The sequence below is a fragment of the Culex quinquefasciatus genome, chromosome 1, assembly GCF_015732765.1.
Source record: "Culex quinquefasciatus strain JHB chromosome 1, VPISU_Cqui_1.0_pri_paternal, whole genome shotgun sequence".
Lineage (NCBI taxonomy): Eukaryota > Metazoa > Arthropoda > Insecta > Diptera > Culicidae > Culex > Culex quinquefasciatus.
In genome coordinates, this window is record NC_051861.1 from 67,162,174 (window position 1) to 67,176,790 (window position 14,617).

General features: G+C 39.7%; 1 protein-coding gene across 1 annotated transcript in view; it reads right to left on the bottom strand.

Moving 5' to 3' along the window:
* The window catches only part of LOC119768855 (tetraspanin-11-like), a 76,310-nt gene extending 62,289 nt beyond the window's left edge, over positions 1–14,021 (bottom strand). The window contains exons 1-2 of the mRNA XM_038260315.1: positions 13,878–14,021; positions 8,285–8,503 (exon numbers count right to left, since the gene is read on the bottom strand). Coding sequence (XP_038116243.1) covers positions 8,285–8,503; positions 13,878–13,898 — 240 coding nt within the window. The 5' untranslated portion in view covers positions 13,899–14,021. The remainder of the gene's footprint in view (positions 1–8,284; positions 8,504–13,877) is intronic.
* Positions 14,022–14,617: the final 596 nt, after the last annotated feature.

The window sequence follows — 14,617 nt, forward strand, 5'->3', positions numbered from 1 at the left end:
GTTTTACCGTTTCGATATCGATTGGTCGAAAGGACGACAAACGTACGACAAACACTCGACATGCCCGACAATGTTTTTTCCATCGATTTCCCTTCAATTCGACGTCACGATTTTCGTCGACGCAAACAGTTTGACAGTTCTCTTCAGTTTGTCTTGTTTGGACTTGAATGCAACCGAATCGAACCAGTTATTGTTGATGTTGGGCTTCGGAAGGATTTTGACCGGTAAGTTGTGCTTCTTTTTCTGTCGGAAAGTTCCGGCCGGAGTGGGCAAGTGGCCAAATTATAGTTTCTTATGTTCCAGATATTCAGAATTCTGTCTTCGTGGCGGTGGAGGAGAAGGACGCGACGCATGAATCCGGCGGGCCAGGTCTTCGTGGCGGAAGACAGGACCGGGAGGAACCGAGCTTATGGAGGATATGGTTCATTCCAAAGGAGGAGGAGGATGAATCACCGAATGTCAAAATTTCTACCCAAGGTAAGAGAAAAAGGGGTACAAAATAATCATCTCGTGGCGGTGTTTCTGATCCACCGGATTTTTAATCAATAGAACTGTTGCTTCAAGTCATTGAAATGATGGAAGAGGCGCATTTTAAAGTATCGGGAGTGAGCTTGGAAGACCGGAAGTATGAGGGCTAATATTGGGTGTTATGATTATTGGACTTCAGAATTGTATAATAAAAAACTCTAACATTTGACTAATCAAAAATTAACTCCTTACGGAAATTTTTAATATCTCTGATTTAACCCTTTAAGGCCCAGAACTTTTTATACTGTTTTTATTACCTAAAAAGTAGTTAACATTGAAAAAACGGATTTTTGGAATGGTGTAAGTGCTCCGCCAGGAACATCTTGATGATGAGTTGCAATATTTAAAAACTACCAACATCCTGAATTCTCTAATATTTTACAGTTTTTTTTATATTTTTTTACCGAAAAAATAAAATTAATTTAAATAAAAAAGGTTGAAAACAAAGCGATTACAAAAAAATTAATTATTTTTAAAAGGTTTACAAAAATATTTTTTTAAATGAAAAAAATATTTATAATAAAATTATAACAAATTGAAAAAATGCAGATTACAAAAAGGTAAAAGAAATATCTTTTTTTATTTCAAACACTTAGAATAAAATTCTAAAATAATTCTAAAATAATTCTAAAATTTTAAAATTCTAAAATTCTAAAATTCTAAAATTCTAAAATTCTAAAATTCTAAAATTCTAAAATTCTAAAATTCTAAAATTCTAAAATTCTAAAATTATAAAATTATAAAATTCTAAAATTCTAAAATTCTAAAATTCTAAAATTCTAAAATTCTAAAATTCTAAAATTCTAAAATTCTAAAATTCTAAAATTCTAAAATTCTAAAATTCTAAAATTCTAAAATTCTAAAATTCTAAAATTCTAAAATTCTAAAATTCTAAAATTCTAAAATTCTAAAATTCTAAAATTCTAAAATTCTAAAATTATAAAATTTAAAATTTAAAATTCTAAAATTCTAAAATTCTAAAATTCTAAAATTCTAAAATTCTAAAATTCTAAAATTCTAAAATTCTAAAATTCTAAAATTCTAAAATTCTAAAATTCTAAAATTCTAAAATTCTAAAATTCTAATATTTTAGAATTTTTTAGATTTTTTTAGAATTTTTAGATTTTTTTAGAATTTTAGGAATATTTTTTTTAATTTTAGAATTTTGTGATCTTAAAATTTTAGAATTAAAGATTTATAGAAATTAAGAATTTGAGTGTTTCAGAATTTTAAAGTTCTAAAACTCTAAATTCTAAAAATAAATTTAATAATTTTGGATTCTTAGGTTCTACAATTTTTAATCTCTTAAATTTTTATGTTGCATTACACTCAGCCCCGGTGGTTGGTCACTTTTTCGTTTGTAAAATGGGTGTCAAACTAAAAAGTGACCCCTTTCGTTTGACAACAGTTTGTGTCAAACCATCGGGTTTTGAGTGTATTCTTTTAATTCTTGATATTTGTAAATTTCAAAAATATCAAACATTAAATTTCATTTTTAAATTATTCAGATATTTTGAATTTTTATGATTAATTTAAACATTCGAACATTTTAAAATTATTTAAAGTCTTTTAAGTTCTTAGCTTCTTCAAAGCATGAAGACCCCAAGTCTTCAGAAACACATGCATTTTAATTTAAAAAAATCAAAAATATTTATACAGGTCCAGATGGGGTTTCTCCATGAAACTTGCGTTAATGTTGATTTTTAATTTGAAATTTAAAATGTTAGAATATTTTGTTGTCTAAAATTTGCTTTAATCTTTATTTTCTGAATAAAATAAGGTTTAATCAACTACTTTTTTAATTAATTTGTTTTCAAAATTTTACATTGAAAGTTAAACTTTTGAATATTCCACAATTAATTATTTTATGAATTTTCACAGATTTTTTGAGTATGATATCTGTCATGAGATTCCCTTTGTTTCAACAACAAAACTCTAGATATGATTTGGATATGATTATTCAGCCGAATGACGTTATCTTTTTTCAGGTAACCAAACATATTCCAATCTGATCCTGCTAACAACCCAGCGTCTCCGTGTTGTTCCACGCAGCTTGTTGAACGGAAGCTGTAACGACCGCAAAACACCTGCTCCAGAAGTTCGTAAACCGACGCTGTCCCGTACTCCGGTGGCCATCAATCCATGGGACATAAACGGTGGCGCCGCACCCCGCCGTATCTGCGGCTAGTCGAGGAGCAATAGTCCTTCTTGATCAAGATGCTGCCCCGCACGCTGGCGTCGGCTCGAAAAGATGGCTGACAAAATCCGGACCCGGAAGACAACGCCAAAAAATTCCGGCCAAGATGCCGAGCGACGAGGAGAACTGGAAGACCAACCGGAAGACGACACCAAGATGTACGTGAAGATCCGCGACACAACAAGTATAATGAAATAATTGATTTTTACTGTGGGGAAATGTGCAAATTACATGAAAAATAAAATATATTAAAAATAAACAATCATCTATTTTTTAACTGCAACATAACCAAAAACCTGAAAAAACAGCACACGACAAAGGCACGACAACCTAAATAACAAAACCGTGCGACGTCGGTCGAATGTCGTACGACAATGTCGAACAATTTCGATGATCGATCGCACGACAAATACGACATTTTGGTGCAAAAACGTATGACATTCGTGCGAATGTCGCACGACATTGTCGTGCGACGTCGTACGGTTGCACGGACGACAAACGACGGACGTCCGACGGACTTTTCAGTCAGGGTGCCTTCATCCGTTGATGCTGGTTGGTATTCCCTCGGTTGCTGACTGAAACCAGGAGGTGTTGTATTCTCTGCAACTTTTTGCCGCTGATACAACGGCAATGGCTGCAGATTTGGAACCACTCGAACAGATCCCGCTCCAGGTGACGCCAAAGCAGGAAAATCCACGTCCGTGAAAGTTGGTGGTGTTTTGCGACGATTTGGTTGGTGCCTCGTCGTCGCTTGCTGCCGAATTTTTACAAACTCAGCTCGTTTTGGGCAGCTTCGATTCTTGGTCGAATGGTCGCCGCCGCAATTGAAGCATTTCGCTTCGATGTTCTCGTTGATTGTTTCGCATGCTTGAGTTTTGTGCTCACCTCCGCAGGTTGCACAACGACTCTTGATGAAACAGTTCCTTCCACCATGTCCAAACTGCAAACAGTTCGAACACTGTGTCACGTCACGGTGCACTGGACGATAACGTCCCCAAGTCACGATGATGTTGAAAATTGCCCGAACTGCTTTCAGCTCAGACGGCGTTGTCGATCCTCTCTCGAGATGAACCAGGTACAGTTGATCCCGATACTTGATGTCCTTGTTGTGTCTCGTCATCTTGAAGACTTCGATCACGTTCAACTTAAGAGTTTTGAGCTCTTCTTTCAGCACACTCACATCCATGTCGTACAGGCCACGGAGGACCTGTTTCATGGGGCGTTTACCTGGATCGTCATGGCTGTAGTATTCAATCTTTGTGTTGTTCAGGAAATCCCGAACGTAGTTGTAATCCTTTCTGGCAGGTAACAGAATTTTGAGTCCATCAGCACACAAGCGAATGGAAGCTCGTAAAGCACCAGATTCGATAAACCCGGTCAGCCACTTTCGCACCGAATCCGATGACGATGTTTTCACAAAAATGGGTGGCAACTTTTCCCGTCGTTCAAATTCTTCCTTCTCGCTCACGTCTACAGGAAGGGTAGCGAACTGGTTTCCAGACGAAATTCGAGCGTCCTTGCTCAAACTGCCTGGCTTTGCAGGTAGCGCTTCGGCATTCTTTAGCTTCTTCAAATCTGCCGATCCTGCTGGTGAGGACCGCCTCTTTTTCTTGCCGTGAGGCATTTTAGCACTTTTTAAGAACTTTTTTTGGTTTGTGAGGGACGCACGTCTGACTCGCTTCTCTGCTGATCGCAGACTCCTCTTCGACGAAGGATTTTTTCATGATTCTACTGTCAGGTTCTTGAACATGGCACGGGTTTTCTTGGTTCGTTTCTGATGTCATGTCATAACAGATGAAAAACAACAAACAGACAATGCAGATCTACATTAAAAGCTAGGAAATTAGATTTCTCGATTTTTTTATCTTCGTGGCCAGACTCGTCACAATCGGCTACCACACATGCCTTACACGAACGGCATCCATAGTGAGTTAAGCCCTAGGTTACGCCAATAACTATTCCGGATAGTGGGCGATCTGTTCTCGTGCCTCGTGGAGCTGCCACATGCCGGGATGACCTGGACATCACAAACAGCGGCCTTGACGCTGAAAAGATTAATCTAAAGTTTGTTCGCCGGGGTGAGAACCGTGTAGTTCAACACAAAAACAGAAAATATTTGACAAGTATTTTTTTGGCCATCGCAACCCCAGTTTACTAGGATTTGTTTGGCGGGATGACTCCAACCCACAAGTCAAACGGCGGGATATAAAAGTCATTGTGTATCTTTTTGACATTAGTTTACATAAAGAATTGGGTATAAAGAGAAATTCTCTAAAATTTGCCGCATATTTCAAAAACATGGAGTTAAATAAATTGGCCCTTAATATTCAAGTGAGGTGAGAATAAACTATGGGACTCTATCTAGGGGGGTGACACTTCGGTTCTGCCGGTGCTGGAACCTCGAGCTCAGAGCCAGCACCGAGCTGGTCGGAGCCAGCACCGCGCTGGAACCGTGTCTGGAACTTTGATTGAAAAGTAGCCGATTTTTGGAAATAAATTTAGCGTGCACTGCACAACAGCTGTCACTGTCAAGCAAAAAAATCCAAACAAAGTCAACCCGTTTTTTCTTCCTGCGAAAAGTTGCACGCGGTTTTTAACAGCATCAATAAAAGTGGTCCGGTCAAGCAGTCGAACAATCCGATTCTGATGACCACTCAACGGTTGTTCCGGTTGTTCCTTTGCCATACCACATGTGTCACTCCTGCGTCACGGAAGATCCTCGTACCAACTCGACCGCCACACGGGGCTCCCTCGTCCGGTGCATTCGATGTCCTTCTTCGTACCCGATGTCAAGTGCATCCCCGCCGGATTCCAGCTACTGACCACGTCGATCATGATCTGCCCCAAGCACTCACTCGAGCAGTGCTCAATCAACGTCAACGGTGCGATAAGAGCGGAGTCTCATCTCCACCTCCATCTCCGCGTTCAAGTTCTGGCCCGCGCTCACGATAGCCCTGCCAGCGGACCCGGACGTGGTATTCCGGCGGCAACACAAGCAAAAGGACATTTGCGTGCGCTTCTACAGCACGCACGATTTTGGATGGATCAACCGGAGGCAATCGACTCGGACATCGTGGCGGCCGGAAGCAGTCGGACATGATGGAGCGGTACAATGAAGAATCGACCCAGGACGATTTGAGCCAATGCGCGGGGTGAGTTTTTCGAGGGAATGGTCTTCCGTATCAATTGTTAAATCTATTTTATTTCGACAGGAGGACTAGATCGGTGAGTACAAATAGTCGGACAAGGACCCTTGCGGGCTAAACTCGAACTGCATCAACCGGGCGCTGCTCGTGGAGTGCAATCCGAAGACTTGTCCAGCTAGCGAAAGTTGCCAGAACCAGTGCTTCAAACGGAAGCGGTACTAGGCACTGGCAGCCAAACGGATACCCATCAAGCGCTAGGGTCAGGTCGCGCGTCGCGTGATCGAGTACGAGAAGTGATCAACAACGAGGAGTTGCCGCGGCGGATAAATCAAAAGGACGAAAATTACTACTTCCTGACGGTGGACTCGGAGCAGACGATCGACGCGGGGCCCAAGGGCAACTTGGCCAGGTTCATCAACTACTCGAGTCCAACTGCGAGACGTTGCTGTGGAAGGTCGGCGGAAGCCAATCCGTAGGGCTGTTTGCCCTCAAGGACCTCAAAGCAGTAAGTTTTTCGAAATTCCGGTAAAAACACTTACTACAACTAACTCTCTTTTCTCCACCAGGGCTAAGAGCTCACCTTCAACTACAACTTTGAGACGTTCGGCGACCAGAAGAAGATTTGCCACTGTGGTGCGAGCAAGTGTTGCGGGCTGATCGTCAGCGAAGGAACGGAGAATTGAAGTGGTATAATCACAACGGTCTTGCGCGACTTCTAGGTGCTGATTGTAACGTGGGTTACCTGCTCGAGTGCTCAAATGCCAACAGTGACGACGGCGGCAACTACAGTTCTTCCGCCACACGCCTGCGGCCAAGTACCTTGCAGATCCATCGCGACAAGTGTTCTACCATGCCAAGAGTGACCTCGAGTTTGATCAGTAAACGTTCACGAGGAAACGAACCATTGTTACTAAGTTATGTAATGAGTAACCAATACGAAAATTTGTAAATGTACTCGAAATAAATTTAAAACGCTGCAGAAGTTGCAGCCGCAATCGGTGGAGCTACTCCGGTAGCCTGATGTAGATTCGGAACCAAGCTGGGAACGGAGATGGGTTGGGTTCACGTTATGTGAGAAATCCGGCAAGTCGTCATAAGTTCCGATGTTCCGACTCCTATGCTTCCTTTTTCTTTTCCGACATCAAACCTTCGGTGAGAGGATGTCGTTTTCATCATCTTAATGGGCTTAACCTAGTTCAATTTAACCGTACTGACAATCGTTTATTAACAGGCTTCGCTGAAATGGAAAACTAAAATTCGTTGAGTATGCAGAGTCCCCACTGCCGGTTAGCCCAGGCCTTCTTCTCGAAGACCGATGCTAAGTCGGTGGCCATTTGACCAATGAACTGTCAAATGACCCATCAACTACTTGAGCACGCCCTGCATGATGTTCGTCAGCATGCTTTCCATCTGCTTGTGGCAACCTTAGCCAGCGGCCGAGACGACTAACAGAGCGGTTGCCGTTACTTCCAGTTCAACATGTTTGTAATGTTTGCGATAATGTGCGGCAGAATGGCCTTTCCGACAAGACTCACGCCGACTCGGCAATCACATTTTTGTCGCTGGTGTTATCATCGGCAGTCTCGTCCAACACGGATCACTCCTCGTCGTCCTCCAGGTCGATCATCATCTGTAACACCAGCGGAACCAAAGAAGCCACGTTCTTTTACGTCCGCTTCCGGAACATCTCAGAACATTATCCGACAGTAAAATCATCACCTCGTCGATACTTTCGGCCGTGATTATCATCACCCTTCGTCCTTATCGTGCAACAGAATGAACGCTCCGACGGTACAAGCAACCTGGAAGAGCACCTTCGGAACGGACGATGGGTCAAGATATTTGACCAACATTTGTTTAATAAGCTGCAGATGCTGATTCTGCTGGTTGCCGAAGATACCCGACACCGAAGAGAAGAATCGCAACGCAGATTCCAGATTGTGATTGTCGTCGATCAGGTTGCGTGCTGTTTCTTGGACTCCGGCCGCTGCGGGTTGTTCGAGTCCGGCGCGTTGTTTAGACCAGCCGGTGTTTCTTGGCCACAAAGCGAATTAAAAGCCTGTTCGACAAAAAATAATAACAACAACAAAATTTTCTTTGGCTGCTTGGATGACGTTCTAAACGTCAAAATGTGTACACACTTAAAAGAGATTACCCATATTTTCAATAAAGTTGGTTCGGGGCCAAAAGTTCTGTCGCCGAGCCAGAACCGTGCCCAAAACCTTGAGTGGCACACTCTTGGACTCTATACTTTCAAGTGTAACATGTTTTGATTTGATGTGGAAATCACGTAAACTATTTTATTTTATACAACTTGCAAATCATGTGTTACGTCTACTTGAACGAAACGTGTGGATTTTTGGCAGTGTTTCTAAAACTACAATAATTTAATACTAAAAATTTAAATACTTACGCTTGTGTATACAACCGGTTTTGCAATTGACGTTAACATTCCTATATTGCGAACAGTATTGCAGTCATCAACAGAAATTCCTTCATGGCAGCAACTTTCAGGAACTTTATATGCAATATTTAATTTTGAAATCGCGATATCAACCAAAGACGAACGGTCAGCATTGTTATATACACTACTTTGCCAGTCATTCGGTCCTTCGGCACCACAACACTGGAACTGAAAAAAAAAATATATTTTTAGATAATGCTAACTAGGACAATCACGATTGTCCACGCTCCATACAAAATAGATTTGGGGTTTCCGTGGTTTATGGATGGCCACTTTTCTAAATGGACAAAACCTGTTGACACCATTGAGGCGATCTAATCGGCCGACTCCCCAGTCAAATCAATCCGAATTCTGAAACGGAATCTAATTAGAATCGTATACAAATTCCATTTCAAACGCAACAACCGGTTCAAACACGGAACCGGTTGTTGCGTTTGAAACGGAATTTGTATACGATTCTAATTAGATTCCGTTTCAGAATTCGGATTGATTGAGTCCCTTTCGTGCCCACCGCGCGCATCTGTCAAAGCTGTGGAACAACAACAATCAATGCATTTTCATCACCCGTTTCGTTTGCACGCATTCAATAAAGATCTCCAGTTTTGTTTAGACTTTCAGAGTAACTCCGCGTTTTACTCCGGGATAAATCCGGACAAACCTGCCACTCTGCTAACCAACAACTGTCATATCTGTTGACCGCTATTTTTAGACCACGTTTTCTAATTTTTCTCCATCGAAACCGACTACCTACTTTATCGACTTCATTTCGCAGGGCGAGATAGGACGCCGTCACGGTGTATTTTTTCGAGACCTCAAAGATACAAAAAATCGGTATGTCTGATATTTGGCACCGGGAAAGAAGTGCTCTTTCCGACATTTTGCGGGGTATCCCGAAATATTTCGTCGGGTGAGAGCAAGGTAATCCATTCTAAAGAGGTACGGCTATGTTTGTAAAGCTGTATTGTTGTACGAACCCAGAGCAATTTTTTTTACAATTTTAGCTTCTAAATTCAACTTTATCATAGAATAGAAGTGTAACTTGGAGAGAAAACAAGATGGCGACGTGTTTCAAAAGGCCCCCACGATTTTTTCACTTCTCACTGTTCTGACTTCACAGTGTACCTTGAAGTGGTATAACTGGTGGTATAATTCACTGTAAACAAACGATTACAGTAGAGCTCCGCTAATTCGGCAATTTCGAAAAAACTAAATTTTATAATCATATTTTCCAGTTTAAAACTATAAGTACCGCCAACTGTGGTGAATTGGGACTACGGTCTGAATAGGGACAGCAACTTTAAAAACAGTTTAAGAACGAAACACGGATTTCGAAGATTAGTAATAAATTGGCAATATTTATTCGAGCAGTTGTTTGGGTGGGTAGCACTAGCGTGCCCAGATCCTCAAGGAAGGTGGGGCAACAATATGAGCGTTTTGAAAATTTCGTCGTTTATGGACACCCCCTTGGCAATTTTAGAACATTATTATTATTATTAATTTGTATAACATTATTTTTTTAAATTCTTAGCATTTTCCAAAATAAAAGGATGAGAGCTTCGAAACAACTTGTTGAGTTTTTATATTATTGCGATATTTCATTGTTTTTTTCGACATAAACTTTGTAAAATATTTGCAACGGCCTAGCTATACATTGATATATCTTTTAATTCATAACATTGATTATTCATTTTTTATCATATATAATTATATTTCAAACGCCTCTCAAAAAATATCCCAGGGCCTTCATATATTTTATGGACTGGATGAGGGAGTCGTGGATCGCCTGGCCCAAGTCACATGAATGTCATTATCTATTTAATCATATCATAACAAATGGTTGGATAGAGAATGATAATCTTCTAAGGTCCTTAAGATATAAGTCGGTTACTAAACGAACCGTCTCAGTTGAAACATACTGTGGTCATGGCCAAGTCCTGCCAAAACGGTACTAATACATACATACATACATACATACATACATACCCCTTGGCAATATTAGAACGAATTTCTGAGGATGGTGGGGCAACTGCCCCAAGTTGCCCCACCCTGTGCACGCTAGTGGTGGGTAGATTTATTTGCTTGGTTCTCAGATGTTCAATTTTCTTGCCTTTGCCAACTCCTTGGACTTTCGCTTCTTCTTCGTTGTGTTGGCTAAAACAAAATTAGAATAACTCAATTTCAAGCCTAATTAAAAAAAACGTTACTCAATCCACCTTGAGGTGGCTGATGCCTTCCTTACATTAATGCAGTTTTATTTTCTACTAAATAGCATCGCAAATACAAATTCAATTAAAACATCATCTAATCATAACTTCTCTAAACATTGTCAGAACTTTTGAAGTAGGGTAGAGTAGTCATCAATGAGACACGGGGAACAATGATAAAATGGCTCTCACAAGTCGTAGTTTCAACTAATCAGGCTCATATTTGGGGGAAAGGTGTGTCTACTAGATACACGTCTGCCATATTAGTGGCTTTGGTTATGGACGCTCCCTTGAAAAGTTATTCATAAATGTTTGATTCTGGGGTGTAAAAGTAAATGTTTATTGTTTATTCGTCAAGCTTATGTAGACTACTTACAATTTTCTTACATACTAGATATTATTTCTATTGTACAGATTTTTCGTAGTTCCGGTTTAGACATGTCGAAATGTATGTACTGTGAATTTTCATTATAAAAGCGCATCATTTGATTTAATGGCGAATTTTTTAAATAATTTGTCGTGTATGCAGTTATTCTAAAAAGTGGTGAATGTCTAAGAGTACGGCTTGGTTCATGAATACTATTGCGTATTTCTGACAATAATGCTGCTGACTGTATGCGTTGAGAAATAATGTCGTTGATGAAAGAGAGCATGGCAAATTTACGACGTTCTTGTAATGATTGTATGTTTATGAGCATGCAGCGTGCTTCATACGATGGGAGAGGAAATGCAGTCCAGTTAAGTTTACGTAGTGCGTACAGTAAGAATTGTTTTTGGACAGATTCAATACGTGCTTGGTGTACGGCATAGTATGGATTCCAGACGATACTACAGTATTCCAAGAGTGGCCTGACATACGTTATATAGAGTAATTTAATAGTATACGGGTCCTGGAAGTTGAATGCAAAGCGCTTTATAAAGCCTAATGTACTTTTTGCCTTGTTTATTATTGTGTTATAGTGTTCTACAAAGTTAGTTGTGAGTCTAGGATGACACCTAGATCACGTACTACTTTGCATTTTTCTACTGGTTGGTTTCCTAATAATACTGTTATGTTTGGTGTTTCATGTTTTCTGCTGAAGGCAATGGAATTACATTTCTTTACATTCAATTGGAGTAGGCTTTTACTACACCATGTGTAGAAAAGATTAATTTCGTTTTGGAATACATGACTGTCGTTGGCATTTCCTATTTCCATATACAATTTCATGTCGTCTGCATATACAAGTACGTTAATTTTTTAAGAATGAAGGAAATGTCGTTTACATACAAGATGAAAAGAAGAGGTCCTAGATGGGATCCTTGCGGAACCCCAGAGGTGACGTGAATTGATTCCGATAGTACATTTTGGAAGCGAACAATTTGTTCGCGCTTAGTCAAATATGACTTAAGCCATTCCAAAAGATTCGGTTGAATTCCAATTTTCTGCAGTTTGAAGATTAATAATGGTATGTCGATTCTGTCAAATGCCTTACTAAAGTCTGTGTAAATTGCTTCTACGAAATTGCGATTATGCATTGCATTCAGTGTAAAATTTACAAATTCTAAAAGGTTGGTGCTAGTAGAGCGGCCTTTAAAAAAGCCGTTCTGTTTACATGTGATGCGGTTTTTACTTGCTGAAAGATTTTTTCATTTATAATAGATTCGAAAAGTTTTGGAATGCAAGACAAAAGGGCAATTCCGCGATAATTACGTATGTCTGATTTTGGGCCTGATTTGAAAATAGGCACCAAAAAGACTTTTCCATGTTTGTGGGAATTTTCCAGTATTTATTGACATGTTGAAGAGATAATGCAGTGGAAATGTCAATTCTTCTGCAAGGTTCTTTAGGAATGCAGGTGCTATTCCGTCGGGTCCTGGTCCTTTTGATGAGTCTAAGTCCTTCAATGCCTGGCGTACTTCAGTTTCTGACAAAGAATTGACTGAGACGTCATTTGGAAATTCTGGTATATATGAAAAATAGTCGCGGTCGCGGTCTTCTTCGGAAAATGAGGTGTATACTTCTTTGAAAAATTTTGAAAAAAGATTGCAAATTTCTTTTGAGTTACTGCCTACATTTTCGTCCAGTTGCATTTGCGATGGGAAGTTACTACTTTTGGATTTGGATTTTACGTAATTAAAGAAATTTTTCGGGCATGATTTGACTTCAGATTCGACTTTACTATTATATTCTTCGTTGGCAGAATTGAGTGCCGAAAAATTGGTCGGAAATATTCAGATAATTCAGAAGATTTGTGTCATTTGTATTGTTTCTGTATAGTTTGTAGGCTTTTTGTTTTCTATTTTTTAAATTTCTTAGTTGTGGAGTGAACCACACTGGGTATTTATTGCCTGTGTTATTACGTCGTCTTCTTCTAGTAGGTACGGTTTCAGATGTTATAGTGTTAATTTCCGTATAGAATTTTCCTACTAATTCGTCGACATTTCCTTCATTATTAAATAAATTTTGCCAGTCAATTGCAAGTAGTTTACGTTTGGCTTCTACAAAGTTTGTTTTATTGTATTCCAGGACTTCTTCATATTCCCAGTCAATGGGCAAAGTGTTTTTATGGACATAAATAGAATATTCAATTGCTGTATGGAAGACTTCATTCTTCCAAAGGGGGGTTACAGATTCTTGTACATGAAAGTCTTCAATACAGTTAGTGAATAAAAGGTCTAAAAATGAATTTCTTTGGTTTTTACATGATTGATTTGGAAAAGTCCATAATTTGCAATATTGTCAAAGAGAAAATGCAATGTTTCATTTTCCCCAATGACTGGGAGAAGAATTGCTTCATTTTCTTGGTCAGATATAAATTCGACTTTGCTTTGATTAAAGTCGCCATAAATGTGAAGTTTTACTTCCGGTTCCATTTTGATGTTATGATTTCTACTGTTTTAAAGAATAGTTCATACGACTGTTTATTTGCATGGTCCGGCGGAAAGTATACTGATGCAAAAATGTGTACTTGGCCTGCAATAGTGGCTTTGGCCCAGACTTGTTCAAATTGAAAATGTTTTTCAGTTACAATTTCTTTTGGATTAAGTCTGGCATTTATGGCTAAGAGGACGCCGCCTCCTGACTTTTTCTGACTTAGATTTAAATTTCTATTGCCTAGGAATACAAAATAATTGTTTCCAAAAATTTCTTCAGGGTGGACGCTTTCGTCCCAGTTAGTTTCAGTTCCAAGAATAATGTCGAAAGAATGTGAGAGAATGTTTAAAGAAATTTCCTTCATTTTGCCTGGGCTTTTCATGCGATTGAAATTCTGACAATAAATTAGAATTTCATTCGCATTCTGTTGTTCCGTTGAAGAAATTTTTGGAGACATACTTAAATTATTAGTAGTACTTACTGCCCCTTGCGAGGGTGTCATTTCTTCTTCCGTGTTAGAAGGCGTCAATGCTTGTAAAAATTCGACGATGTAGTCGGCAGGTAGAATTTGTTGGCGGTTTCGCGCGAGTGCTGCAGGTATTGAAGTCTTTTGTTTGTTACATATTTCCTGTAGGTTTCAGGTCGGTGAGGGTTTGCTTAGGTGAAATTCCAATTGTTGAGTTGTATTCCATGAAGATGTTCATAAGATGTTCAGGTTCAGAAGGCAGGCCATTGGATGCAAAAAGACATGCATGCTGGTTACTGTTATTCCGTCTATGCAGACGTCCGGTTTTTGGTCCTTCAGATACGCCAAGTATAGTCTGAGATTGTCATAGACTTTAATTTCGCGGAGTCTGGCTAGCAGGAAACGGCCATCGCCGACTGCAGACTGTTCAGTTAGGCGTACTATGGGCGGCTTCATTGGGTCCAGACAGAACATACTGTCTGTTACTTCAGGAGTTTGTGATGACGTTTCTGCTGGCTGCGGCGTAGTGGCATTCAGAGGTGGGACGATTGGCGTTTTTTCCTTCCGGTAGGGGTTGATGGTTTCCCCTTTTCGGAAGTTGATAAAGTTTGAATTCGATGTAGTTGGAGGTTGGCCAGAAAATTCGACCCTTGCCTGGTCTAGAAGTTCCTTGTCGGACAATTTGGTTGACGAATGAGTGGAAAAGTTGCTGCTACTTGCATTGTCCTGGTCGAGTTGATTGTCCTTTAAGTTAA